Raw genomic sequence first — 14,937 nt, forward strand, 5'->3', positions numbered from 1 at the left:
TACAAAATAAATAAACATTTTATCACTCACATGCTCATTAGTAATTTGATTGTGTTCTACACAACTATAGTTTGAAACATACACAATACAAACACGTCATCCAATATGAATTGTCCAAACATAATCCTCTCATGAATATCTAACCTTGTCCTCCAACTTTCAAACCCTGTGTTTACCAAAGGAAGCACATTTTAGTGATGGCATGCACACAGACACTCCATCAAAAACTGGTTAAGGTTCAAATTCAACAAAAGAACAAGCCAAGTAATTGCTGCTAGCAAAACTTGAGTAGCCTGGAAGAAATGACCTTCACATGAAATTTTGCAAAACTTTCTATCGCAGTTTATCTATTACAACAAATAAATATTTCACCTCATAGGAGGGAAGAAGAAGAAGTATGCAGTTTTCAGTGGGTGAATGATAAACATTATTGTGAGAGGCAAAGATTGAATGCAGTGTAAGTTTCCCCCATAAAAGTCACCAATCACCACCAGCACGCGCATTGAATCTCTCCATTGCCTCGGCTTTCTGTTGCTTCACAATTTCGAGCATCTTGGGATTGAAGAAACGATCACGAACATATTTCCTCTCCTCAGCTTGTATCTCCTTGATAGCACTAGGATATGGGTTTGGAGGAGGTCTCTTTCCTTGAATACGTGCAATTTCCTTCAAACGGCTATATGCTTTCTTCTTCGCCTTCTTCTCTGTCAGATATTCCATCTACAAAGATAGAATCAAAGAAAAACAATCAACTCATTGTCAGAGAAACAAATTGTAGAGACACCTTGTTCAGGAACCAAACTGGGTTACATACATCAGCTATAGCCATTGCTCGCTCCTCACTAACACCATGCTCTTTCAATTCAAGAACCCTCAAGGCAAAGATACGAGATGGAGGAGGGTCAAAAGCATGAAACCTGTCCAAACATTAATCATGTATCTGAATCAGTTATTAATTCATTTGATGCTTCAGCTGCTTTACCTCCATCAAAAGGTAGACATGGGTTAGAGCCTAATTAAAGTTTTCTTGATGCAAATGGAGGCAACATTGAAAAAAAAATTAATCTACAGCAATACAGAAACAAGAATAGGCTCGAACATAACAAATGGAACAGAAACTAGAGACAAGGAAAAAGGACAATACCTAATGGGGTCATGGCTTTTGGATTCCGGATACTTTTTATAGAACTTCTTCACGTAAGCATCCTCAGGAAGAGTGATGGTCGGAATTTTTTCTGCAACTCGAGGAAATGTTGCAGGTGGCGCCCTGGTAACACAGTCAAAAGCAAAACATTACAAAAATTTCAAACCTTTGGTAAAAATAAAAAGCCATCAAAGGATAATCGACATGCTCAAATAAAGCTTGGAAAGAAAAATTCATTGAATCCCAAAAATGATCAACAGTACAGTGCAGAGCGACAGTGAAGAATTGAGCATTCCGAGCATTATAATTAAGGAAAAAGAAAAACATTAATAAGATTTGGAAAGTAAAAAGGTAGGATTTTGGAGAAAAAGAGGGGTGGATGAGAAAAACCCAGAAGGGGATTCTGAAATGAAAAAGGGAAAATGAAAATGCAAAGGAAAAGATGGAAGAGAATGATGAATCTGAATTAGAAGACAAACTGTTCCATGGCTTTCAGCCATACGGGTTGTGCCTTGGCCAAACCCTTCACGAGCTTCCTTGTTTGAGAAAGTAAATCTCCGCGCATAAACGACATCGTTTGGGTTGGTTCTTGGTGTTGGGTGTTGCAGTGTGGAATATGAGAATAGTCTAAAGAAGAAGGGGTTTTAGCAATGCGTGGTCATGTGTAAGGTGGTCACTGAGTATTTGCTCCAGAAGTTAGACTGGAGTTGAATTATTTATTTATTTAACATTTAAATACTTTTTATTCTCAGAAAAATTATGGAATTTTCATTTAATTTGTAATAACTTTTCTCTTATTTTTTAGTCTTTGAAATATTTACAAATTTGGTATTTGGTCTTTAAAAAATATGTATTCATATTTATTATTATTATTTTTAATTTCGTTAGTAAGTTTTTGAAATATCATGTTAATAAATAAAATATACTTAAAAAATACTAAATAAAAAAATAAATAGAATAAAATTAGAGAAAAATATTTATTAGAGATTAAATCCAAAATTTTACCCAGTTATATTAATAAAGGTCATAAACTTATTTAACATGGTAGAAGTCTAACTTTAACATAATAATTAAACTTTTTGCAATTTCATATATATAACAATCTAACAATTTAGAATGGATATATACACCGTTTCCTTTTTCCTTCTGATGAATAAGTTTTTGATATTTTCTAATTTTATCGACGTAAGTATATCATCTGTATTTTCTTTTTTAAATTAGATCCTTTTATTGTTGAATTGTAATTTTTTTTGTTGCAAAATACTAAATTATCATTACGTTTTTTCCTTTTTAATTTTCCAGTCTTTTATTGTTGAAGTGTAATTTTTTTGTTGCAAAATGCTAAATTCTTTTCTGTTAAAATTCTAATTGTAGAGTAACAAATTCTTATCAACATTTTCTTAATAGTTTTATAGATTTGTATTGTAACATCCTGTTTTCATAGTTTTTAAACTATTAAACAAAATATTTAAATTTTTAATAATTGAGAAGCAGATGATGACGTGGGTCAGTATAAAATATGATACAGTCATCCTCAAAATAACCATACATACAACTTACACTAAACGAAGGGTTACAAAACACCCTAAGCATCTACTAGAGGAACATGTGACTAATACCGCTGAAAACATCCAGGAAACCCAATCAACGCCTGCCAAGAGAGGGTGTATCTTCGCCTGCACTTTTATCTGCTCACGCCATTCAATAAGGACGATCATTGCAAAAGTAAAAGACACACAGAACACAATAGAACTAGAAGGGTAAGCTAACTTGAACCAAGAGCACGTCATGCGATTTTCATACTGAAACAGAAAACAGACTTTCATTTCACAATCCAATAAATCATCCAATTTATCCTGACCATAACACCACACATCATTCTAGATTCGATATCCGGATTATGTAAGTGGCATTGGAGCTCTTGGTGACTTGCACTTGAGATGGTTCCTAAACTCTGCAGAGTTTTAGGCACAAGGGGTATTCACCTAACCACTCCCAAGGTAAATCCCATCACCTCTATGATGGATCGAATCATAGACCAGGACCTCCTGCTATTCCCCCCGACGTAATCCATCATACTCTACTTGAGTCTTAATGGTTACTATGAGCGTTAGGATGTCACCAATCTGAGTCTTCATGCCCTTACATTCACTAAAACCACATTCCTTAGGATTTCCCTTGAGATCCTAACTCCAGCATATTCCCATTCACATCAAATTCGCACTCAAATCCATCACACAGTCTATCATGCATAAAGATCACGTACAAGATCAACTATCATCATTTTAAAGCAATCAACATAGCATCATGTAAGCCAAATAGTGAGAAAAACTAACTTCTGCAGGGGATCTCGCTTAGGCTAGAGAGTCTCGCCTAAGCTAGAGAGTCTATCTCGCTTAGGCGAGTTGATCTCGCCTGGGCGAGACATCATACAGTGGCGAATTACAAATCCTGGGCGAACTCTCGCTCAGGCTAAACTGGCTTGCCTAGACGAGATGCTATCTCGCTCAGGCGACCCCAGCTCGCCTAGGCGAGATTTCGCACAATGACAGGGGTGAGTTTCTGGTATTTTCGCTCAGGCGAGACCAACTCGCCTAGGCGAAACTACCAGGAAATCCCCCCTGTTCTGCACATGCAAGCTCGCTCAAGAACATCCCCCACTCAAATTCACACACCAGCAGTCTCAAACATCAATTGAACAAGTAATCATGCAATTAAAACACTCACGAACACAATTCACATCAAAATGAGTTACAGAGTTAGCTTCTCTTACCTATTCTTGAGCTAAAGTTTGGGTGAAGACAACCTAGGAGAGGGGAGCAAAATTCCTCAGCCGAACCTAGAAGAATTTATCATCAAATCACACAGGAAGGGTGAGCACTGGATTAGACTCTGAATGGAAGCAGAATTTCGAGTTGAGTTTCGAGTTCAGAATTGAAGCTGCAAGGAAAACTTACCTAGGAGATGAGAGGTTATGAGTGGAGGCAGCAGAGGGCTCAGGCGTGGCTTCTTCTTCAGGACCTAATCAAGAAGCAAGGTTGGTGAGATGGAGGCAAGGGTCAGAGAGAGGGAGACAAAGGGGAGAGTTGAGTTTGCAGAGAAGAAGAAAATGAGAGTGGGTTTTATTGTGTTTCTGGAAAAAGATGAGTGTTACATGTATAATAAATATACTTTATTAAAAATTTATAATTTTTTATAAACTTATGTGAACATAAATTAAAAAAAAATATAATTTAGTATCCACAAATTAATTGAAAATAATGAATTTGAAAAGTAATTATAATAAATAAGATAATTTAAATATATTGTAATTATAATAATAGAAAATTTATCATAATAAATTATTATAACTATGTTTTTTCTTTTTTTTTTCAAAATTAATTTTAATAAATGTCTATTTATTTTGTTAAAATAATTTATGTAATAATTATTTTTTGTAGAATAAGTTAGAAAGTTTAAATTAAATAAAAATATGATTGTAGCTGGAAATAAATGCAAAATAGTTAATGGAAAGTTAAAAATTAGTAACATGAATTTAAAACATTTAGGTTTATTTCTAAAAAAACTTATTTAAAGAGAATATTAAAAAAGTATAGAATTTTCTTAAAAAACGTTTTAAAATAGCAAAAAAATAAATAAATTTGAATTTGAATAACTAAGAACTTCAGCAAATAATTTTTATTTAGAAAAAGTATATAAATATTAATTTAGATAATTTTTTTTATAAATAAACCTAAATGTTTTACATTCATATTTTATATCTTTTATCTTTAATTAAATTTCTTTTCAAATATTTCCACCTACAATCATATTATTATTTAATTTTATTTTTCTAACTTATTACACACAACAAAATATCATATAAACTATTTTAACTAAATAAATATATGTATATTTATCAAAATTAATTTTACAAAAAAAAACCATAATAACAAATTTTTCTATTACCATAATTATCTTATTTATTATAATCACTCTTCAAATTTTTTATTCTAAATTAATATATAAATATTAAATTAAACTTATCTTTTTAATTTATATTCACATAAATTAAAAAAATATATAAATTTGTAATAAAGTAATGAATTATAAATAAATATACAAATCTATAATACTAAAGAACAATGTTTTTAAGAATTCGTTCCTAAAAATATAAAATTTCCGCCACAAACAACCTCCAAAGTTAGAAAAAAACATATTGAAAATATAATCTCGTACAAAATTAAATTATATTTAAATAATAAACTGGTTTTGTTTGAGAGAAAAAAATTCTGATGGTCTATGAGGCCAATAAATTTAAAAAATAATATTTGAAATATGATTTTATATGAACAAAATTTAATTTAATAAAAAATTATCATTTAAATAATCATAAATCTATTATAGCAATTGCCATAATTATAAAAGAAAACATGTATAAACTCATAATAATTAGATAAAAAAGCGATTTGACCTTCTGGATAATACTCAATAATATTTCTTGATATAATCATTTAGTAATAATTTTGCTGATTAAAACAATAGTGGGATGTCAGAATAAAAAAAATAAGAACCTTGTATACTATAATATCTTAACCTATTCATAAATATAGATTATTTTAAAATATTTCAATCAACCTATTACAAAATAAAATTATTCTTTAATTATCACACATTTCTATAACTCTTCATATGCAAAATTGAAAAAAAAAAACTTTAATATCATTTGATATTTTTAAGTTGGGATCCTTAATGCGTAAATTATGACATTATAATTATATATTTTAACATATCTTCCTCTGTTATTTCATGGCTAAACCCATCAATAGTCATATAGGTTGTCACAAATGAATAGCATCAAGGATGATACCAATGTGTAACATGAAACGTTCATGTAACGTGATCTTAACATGTTTAATTCTATTATAACCTCATAAACTTTAATGAGATTGAATTACACTAAACTTAAAAGTTCTGATATACAAAAACTTTATTCATATATATATATATTGTTTTTTTTTTCAATTCAAAATAGTATTTGATTTTTGTGTTTAAATGTTTGTTATGATTTGATCATTTGTATGTGGTTATTGAGGTGTTAAAATATGTCTTTTAAACTAAAATTAAAATTGAATATCTAATGGAACTTGTATCTAGATATAAAACATGTTTCCTTAATAATCTTAAGACTATTGAACTTGATGCATGGTTGCTTGTTTAGGATTCAAGAAATTAGAAATTGACGAGTTCAAAGTTATTAGGAATAAGATTTGAGTATTGGTGCGAGTTGATTTTAGCATGAAATTGGAATTAAGATATTTGTGAATGCATAAGAATGAAGTTGATGAAATCTAATTTTGACAACTGTAAATACTTTAGGTTAAATTTCTGTTGCACACCAATTGTTTGATAAAGTACTAAAAAGAGTTTTTTAGTGTTTTTGTGAACTGTGATGTCTAATTGAATTATAAATTGCGAGAATTGTCATATGTTGCACAAGTCCTTATGAAATGAACGATATTTATTATTTGTTACGTGTGATCGGTGCACTTGCCATCTTCTACTAACATCAAGTTCAGGATAGTGCCTACCCGCTACTCATATTTCTTTCTTGTCACTCATTTTTTATCAGTACAAAATACCATGGGTGGGGATCGATACCCTATATATTTTTATATTTTATTTTTTTAATTTGAGATAAAATTATTTGAAAATATAAACTAAGATAAAAAATTAATTTTTATGTACAATTTAAATCAAATTATTAAATAAAATATTAATGTAAATAAATTTAGTCTGTTTGAAAAGAAAATTTAAATGAATTGTACCAAAATATAATTTTTAAAAAATTATTGTTTTACAAAATCAATTTTATAAGTTTAAATAAATAAAAAGTAAAAATATATGAAGTTAAAGTCTAAAATAAATAAAAAGTAGAAATATTTGAAGTTAAATTTTAAATGATTATTGCATGACTAATATTTGTTTCACTAATAATTTTTTTTTGATGATTTGAATATAGAAAATATTCAAATAAAATTCACTAATAAAGGTATCTACAAGTTGAATACCATAATACTCATATACTCCTCATCTAACAAACGGATAATTACATATCATATTCATTATCTTTTTTAATTCATGCACTACCATTACCGAAAAGAAGTCTTGTATTATCACAGTACCCAGTTTCCCGTATTTGGGTTCCGAGTGTTCTAACGGACTATGGCGGAACAAATTTAAAACTTCTATTAATAATTTAGAAATATTCATGAATTTGATATATACGATAAAGAAAAAGAAAAGAGGTTAACATAATTAAAGAATCTAAGGTGTACTGTAGTGGGACCCCAAAGGGAGAGTGAAGTTGTATGTTGTAGGATCTTAGTAAGGGCATATTCATTTTTCACTCTTTCTGTCCCTTCCCTTCCCATGGGCCTGCATTTCTGAAAACCATCTCTTCCACATGCAAAACTAACACACAAAACAAAACCTCTTTGCTTTTAACCTTCAATTTTTAATTCACATCTTCCATATACTAAGTATCATTATTATTTTGTTTCTAATGATATAATCATAGTTGGAAATTCATTTTCCTAATAGATATGTCTGTCAATTATCTAAGAAAATTGTTACAGAAATATTGACTTTTATAAGGTAAAAATGGAGTGAGACTATGAATCCATGATGGTTGAAAACTGTGAAGTAATTTTTTATGAAAGTAAAATGAAAGAGAAAGTGAATGTTGAATATAATAAGCATATATCACAGAGCTTAAAGGGACAAAGGGGGAACTTCAAAACACTCACTTTACTTCCTTTTCAAACCCCTTCTTTTCTTGGCTTTTGTTTTGTTTCTTCATCTCTCTCTTTCTCTGTCTCTGCATCTCTAATAATGCAATTGGGCTGGCATTTGCCGTGCAGTGTGATTCTGTAACTGAGCTTCTGTACCATTCCCTGTGGGTCCAATAACAGTCTTTTACACCTCTGATTTTTAGTATACCCATAAACTTCATTGTCTTTTCCTTTCAAATTTGGATTCTTTACTCTGCCACATACACTCTCATGGTTGCATTGCATGCCAAAAAAATGCTCCAGTTCTTTCATTTATACCACTTTATGTGTTTTTTTTAACCCCTTTTTAACTACGTGTACAATTTTGTTTAGCAACTTTTTCAGTGTGTATTGTTGAAGAAGTGAAAGAGATGTACAAAGCTATGGTTGCATAAACTGCATGCCAAAACAATGGTCGAGTTCTTTTACTAATGCCACTTGTTGTATCTATATTTACAACCTTTCTTAATCACACCTATTATCTGTTTGTAATAATGTTTAACAGCTTTTTAAATGTATATACTGTGTGGAAGAAGTGAGAGATGAAAACGTTTATGTTCTACTTTTCTTTGACTTGACTTCATTTCTTTACTATTGTACCTAGATGAAGTCATGTTTACAGTTATATAAATAGGTGCTATTAGTCTAGTTTTTGTACCACCAGTAGTTCGCGTTTGTCAGGGTAACATGTTAAAGCTGCATGCACAGATTGGATGCACAACTACCTATACCTGAAAATTGAAGATTATAGATTGTGTGAGGAACCGAAGCATTTTGTCTTTTGGTTGAAGCTATTTTTTTCTCTCTGCCTAATCAGTTGTTTATTCACACCTGAATTTGTTAGCATTCATCTAAAACATGCATAGCATTTAAGTAGTATGTAGAATCCAAGGGCCATTCTAACTGAGCTGAACTTAAAACCTTCAGAAGTAACTAAACTTTTACAGGAATCATAAAATTATACTAATATATTTATGAATGTCTTAGTTTAACTAGAACAGAAAAATACAGTCACAATAGCCTGCATCACTGATATCCTGCACATGCTATATCAACTGATTACATTTCATTTAAATAAATGACATTAGCCAAGAGTTGTCACTAGCAGTAGAACATGAGCTTCTTGATGTTTTCACTAAGTTTTGGTAGAGGTGCTGTCTTGGGAGGAGCAGCTCTGGATAACGTAGATGTATTTCTGAACAAACCTAAGGACTCTGATCTCTGGAGGTAGAGTCTGCCTCTATATGCAGCTAAATGTGCATAATATGCTGGAGGCACCAAAGAAATTGGCTTGGTGCACCTGACAAAAGTGTAGCATAAGTTGTAAACCAGTTTCTGCAGTTCATCAGAAGTAAACTGGTTTTCATCCCATAAGACATGGTAGTGAGTTGGCCTACTTGTTCCTTTCACACCCCAATGGCTACAAAGGTAGAAATCAAATTCATTTGGATGAGTGATCACTGAATCAACCACAGTCCCTGGAGGAATGTTTTCATATAGAAAATGGTTTTGAGTTGAAGAGTGGTCAGTTTCAAGGGGAAACAACCTTGTGTGATGCCTCTTTTGCACAACTACAAAAGTAATGGAAGGTTTGTAACCAGGAAACCTTGTGCATGCACACCTGATTGACTGAAGTTCGTCTTCCAACACTTTGTAAAACTGAGTTTCACTGACTCCATCTCTGAAGAAAATAATTCTGCTGGGGAGTTTCTCTACCTCCTGGTAAAAATCATCGAGAAGTTCCCCCACCATTGCACCAAGATCGTGAATGATTTCTTGTCTGTGTGTTTGAGACCTTATTCTTGAAATGTATTTGTTTGCTGTCGGCCAATTCATGCTACCGACAACAGCAGCAACAGATGGACTAAAATCATCAAGAGGGTGAGGATGTGTCACATCTGCACCCATGAATATCACTGGCTCATCGATATGAAAGAGACGTGGTAACTGTGAAGGCAATGAGTTGTACAAAGCAACCGTGCATCCACCAACTTTGGCGTTGATTTTGAGGGCCAAATTAGCCAAAAATTGTGAACTCAACTTGCTGAGATTGGGGTAAAGGCAGCATTGGCTCACAACACCAACACTGGTCTCGGCAATTCGTTTCAAGTCTGCATACCCTTTGTGTTTTCTCTCCATTATGCAAATAAGAAGCTGGAGATTGTTTGAGGCAGTCCTCTGGATCCTCTTGAGCTTAGATTCTAAAAGGGTGACATTGTTAAGAATCTGGCTTGATTCAAACTGGGGAGTAATAACTGTGTTCTTGTTGAGAAAAATGCCCAATTGTTCACACCTTTGAGATAACTGGTTTATGAATCTGGGGACACTGGACTTCTGCTCAGGCGTGCCCCCAAAACTAATCAGTGCCCACCTTTCAATAGTAGTTCCTTCAGAGACATGGCCATCCAGAAGGTTCCATTGCCGGTCATGGCGCGAAGGAGTCAAGTTTCTCACATGACCTCCATCTCCAAGCTTTAGTTTGGGAGGGAAAAGAATTCTGCCAGTCAACTTTGTCATTTCTCTGGACACTTGGAGATTGAACTCTTTTTCCTGATCACCACTGCCAAAAAGATTACATTTTTATACATTAGAAACTAATTCAAAAAGCATTATGAATATTTCAAAATAAACAACCAAAGGATCCATAGAAAGTACATAAGAACCATAAATAATATCTATTCAACAAGAAAACATGGTACTATAGTAACATGAAATTAAACTACCTGGTAGGCCCAACATTTCCTCTCATGACTCCTTCAATAATGGTTTTTCGTTCTCCCGGTCTTTGGCAGCCCATCTTGAGTATTCGTGCTGTCTGATCATCACTGAGTTTTCCAAGGAACTTCTGGCCTTCACAGATCACACAAAGCTCCATAGGGAGATAACAAGGTTTACTCCTACTAATTTGCAAGCATGGCAATTTTCTGAATTGTATGTCATAGTTATAGTGATCTTTAAAGTAATTAACCAGCCTCAGATTCTTGCCATCTCTGTCAGCAAACCAAAGGTTTTCAGTAGCCTCCTCAGTCAAGCCATAGACACGGTATCTCTGAACAGTTTCCCTATGGCAAACAAAGACCCTGATGTTCTTCAATGACTTCTCAACTTCCTTCCTCTCTTCACCAGTTAATTGAGCTGTCTTCCTTTGAGAAAGGTCTCGAAGGAACTCAAGACGTTTCTGCAGGTATGCAATCACTCCGATGCTCTCATGGAAAGCAGTTACTGAGAAATCCACATTGAGAGCTAATCCTTGTTGTGTTGGCCTGAGACTCTGAAAGAAGCCTCTCAATCCAACAGCTCCTCCACCAATGTCTTTGCTTCTTCCCATTGAACTTGAATAGAATGACCTTCCAACAGGTATGCATTTCTCAGTAGGGCTCTCCCTAAGAACTACATCCAAAGCATGCAGATAATCCTGTGGAAGTGGAATCCAGTCATCACCCTCTTTGCTCAAGTAGTTAGTCAACTCCTTCCCATTGATTTTTGAGACCAACTTGATATTTATCCTGAAAAGTTTAAGCTTTTCATGCTTCTCTCTCAAGTCAGAGATTTCTCCATAAGGTGATGCAAGCTTGGCAGAGGGGATTGGGAGGCTTATGTAGAACTCCAGCTTATCATTTTGGAACTCAACTGGACTGAAAAGATTCTTTCTGCCATCATATGCTGGAGTAGCACCTGAGAGGACAGCAGAATTGTTATTAACCAACTTGTGCTTGATAGCTCTGGCGATATCCTTGGAGGGATGGGGAGTGATTTCAACATTGTAATGATATATGTTCTGTGATGGATCAAATTGTACCAAAAAGTGGTTGGCAAGAAGAGAGATGACAGAGCCTTCTTGGCCACCAGAGTCTGGCCTCTTTGCAACAAGCACTGACTGTGGCTTCCTTGCTGGAATGAGTTTCTTCCCATCATTTCCTTTGAGGGATCCCTTAGATTGCTGCTGAAGTTCCTTTGGAGCTGAGTCAGTGTAAGAAACAACATGGTTCATCATTTTTCCAATTTATTTTGCAGCCAATGGATTGGTTCAAAGGAGGGGAAGAGGTAAAGGAGAATTAAATCCTTCCATTTTTAGACAAAGACAAAAGTGTGGCCTTTTAAACTTTTGAACCAAAAAATATTTTTTTATCAGAATTCCTTCCTGGTGTCCAGTTCCTTTCCAACCACACAGTATGGTAAGCTCGAGTTACTAAGTCTTTAGGCTTGTTGGATATTTCTTTGTTTCCACATTAGAATTCAGTTTTTTTTTTTTTTTTTTTTTTTTTTTTTTTTTTTTTTTTTTACATAAACACCATATATTTATTTTTCTTAAGTAAATGTTTATTATTTCAAAATATTAAATTGTTTGTTTCTTGTGTACTAAAAATATTTTTATTAAAAATCCTTAATTTGTATAGTATAAAAAGATTTAAAAATAGAAAGATTATCATGCACTCCTTTTAAAAGTAATTAATTAGAAACTAATGAAAACCTGTACAAGTGTTTTTTTTTTCTTATCAAAATTGTGTAATTTTACACTAATTTTTATCATAATCACCATATTTTGAAAGATTTACGACTGAGAAGTTTTAAATATCTAAAAATAATTAGTCACAGTAATAATTAATTTAAATACTAATTTATAAACTTAAAATTATTGATATTTAAAATAATTTCTATTATAAATAAAAAAAATATAGTTTAGCAGTGAATTACACTCTAAATTAATTAAAATTTTTGACTACTTACAAATTTAATATCTATGGTCACTAAAATTCACATCCCAACCAAAATTAACTGAAACTGGAACAATCTTGCATTTTTTTTTTATATAGCCATACAGACTCAACAAAGAAAAAATGAAAAGGAAAAGAAGAAAAAAAAAAAAGTAAAAGAAGGGACAACATAGTGAATAGGAAAATCCACCATACCTCAGAATATGCTAATACCGCCTTCCAACAACTTACTGGCACCAAAAAAGGGTAAAAGAAGGAAGGCTTTCAACATCGTTAGCTTGCAGATAAGTCTTAACAAAGAAGATGTTGAGTGAATAAAATTCAATCGTGAAATACTATAGAGAGAAGAGACTTGAACATTTTCTCCCACAACTGTTCAACTGTTTGATAAAACAGAATACACCTGAGTACTACTTTTGACCAAATCAACATTGAAACATAACTCAAAGTCGCACACTGATATGGAGTTTGTTTTTCCCACCAAGACCGTATAACTTTCACATGAAAACCATCAAACGAATGCAAAACATGGACCAAACCCTTCTGATTGAACTCTAGAGATATACCAAAATGTTTCGAAAATATACGCATAACATAGAAAAGGACTAGGCAGAAATGTTTTCTTCATGGTATTGCCATGGTGGTTTTTTTCCTTTGTTAGAAGTTGAAGAAAAATTGTACTTTTTTTTCCAAGAGAACAATGTTTTGGGTTGTGAATTAGCAAAACAAGAATGCAAACAAAAGGGTTAGTTTGGAAGGGAGGGAACAATGCTAGTGCTTACCAGGAGCAAGTGGTGGTGGAGCAAGGGAGGGGGAGCTACTGAGTTTGCATGGAGGTTTGTGAAAATGGGTTTTTGATTTGATGATGTGGTTTTGAGGGAAGGGTGGAGTGAAAGGAAGTTGTTGCAGTTGCAGATGATGATGGTGTTGAAAGTGATGATGATGGTGGTGGTGATATCGGTGATGCTCATGAGAGTTCACTCCATTTCTGAAGCTCATTCTTCTGGTGGTGAATTTTTGGTTAGCATTGGTGCACTCCTCTACCTCTTCCATGGTTTGGTTAAGAGAATAAAAGAAAGGAAATGAAGAGAGAAAGCTATCAGAGAGAGTTTATAAGAACATGGGTTTTGTTTTGTCTGGTTTTTGAGTTTTGAGTACAGGTTTGAACATAATAAGATCACAAAGAAGCAAGCAATGTTCTGTTTAGAACATCATGTGTTTAGATTCATTGTACAGCAAAGGAAAGAAGATTTAAGAGGCTGTTTCATTAGAACTATAAAAACTGTGAACAAAGATCATAGACTATTATTATGTCATGCTTATCTCTTCCTAATTTTGTTTAAGTTAATTTTAATCAAATTTAAAATCCTTTGATTTGCCTCATCTTTAGTGTACATGATCAGTGGTGGTGGGACGTAAAAGGGTCATTCATGCACTTCATAAGGTGGGTCTGTTGAGACAAACATAAGTTGAATGTGATGATGGGACAATGTTATGTATGTGGAGCATTAAGTTTATTTTGAATGCATACCACATAACTCCACTACTCTCTATTGGCTTTAATGCTGTTTACAGTATCTTTTTTCCCATAATTTTGTCCATACTTACTGATGTAACTCTCAATTTAATTATACCCTACTTTCATAATCATTCCTTCATTCTTTTATAGCTCCTTAGGCAATATTTGAGTTCAACTACTCACTCTTATTTTGTAAATGATCATATTCACACACACATATATACATATGGTTCTTGCTTATGGCATAAAAAGGTGATTATCCATATAACTATGTTTAATTTATCTCTCAAAATCATGCTAACAATAATTGACCACACACATTTATGGTTAGACTTTTTCCCTAACCCTCAGTTTTCTCATTGGGCAAAATCAACTTTACATTACATGAAACCTTGACATGTACGAAATGATTTCATATTAATATGGAGCTTAATTAGTTGTTATCAAGTGAAAACATTTATATAATATTGCATTAACTGTGTAGGGGACCAACGTGACTAAAACCTACATTCCACAGCCATTTTGTTAACTGGGTCCATTTGATTTTTTTATTCATGAATAACTAAAGGGGTAAAAAAATATAACTTAATGGCTGGGAACTGAGGAGTTGCAGAATGATAGTTACTAAATTGAGTGTGTGAGTTATCACAGACTTTAATCTGTAGCCAACCCTAAATTTGTGATGATTCCTATACCTTCACTTTGCTTTGTGTCCACTCTTCTGTTAGTACAATGTTAATTAATTTT

The 14,937-nt window shown here is 32.9% G+C and overlaps 2 protein-coding genes across 2 annotated transcripts; both read right to left on the reverse strand.

Annotated features, from left to right (window-relative positions):
• On the reverse strand, nt 1-1,838 carry LOC114169966 (uncharacterized). The gene is made up of 4 exons (XM_028055386.2): nt 1,624-1,838; nt 1,145-1,267; nt 815-917; nt 1-720 (listed from the first exon to the last, which is right to left on the reverse strand). Exons 1-4 carry the CDS (start codon nt 1,716-1,718, stop codon nt 478-480), a joined length of 564 nt encoding a protein of 187 aa, XP_027911187.1. The 5' UTR covers nt 1,719-1,838; the 3' UTR covers nt 1-477.
• A 7,022-nt stretch (nt 1,839-8,860) lies between these two features.
• Nucleotides 8,861-13,920, reverse strand: LOC114173827 (protein argonaute 7-like). Its single transcript, XM_028058455.2, has 3 exons — nt 13,454-13,920; nt 10,680-11,916; nt 8,861-10,516 (listed from the first exon to the last, which is right to left on the reverse strand). The coding sequence occupies exons 1-3, from the start codon at nt 13,722-13,724 to the stop codon at nt 9,058-9,060; spliced, it is 2,967 nt and encodes a 988-aa protein (XP_027914256.1). The 5' UTR covers nt 13,725-13,920; the 3' UTR covers nt 8,861-9,057.
• Between the last annotated feature and the right edge of the window lie 1,017 nt (nt 13,921-14,937).

This window comes from Vigna unguiculata, chromosome 2 (assembly GCF_037176805.1).
Source record: "Vigna unguiculata cultivar grain cowpea cultivar isolate G323 ecotype 2 chromosome 2, ASM3717680v1, whole genome shotgun sequence".
In the NCBI taxonomy this organism is placed as follows: domain Eukaryota; kingdom Viridiplantae; phylum Streptophyta; class Magnoliopsida; order Fabales; family Fabaceae; genus Vigna; species Vigna unguiculata.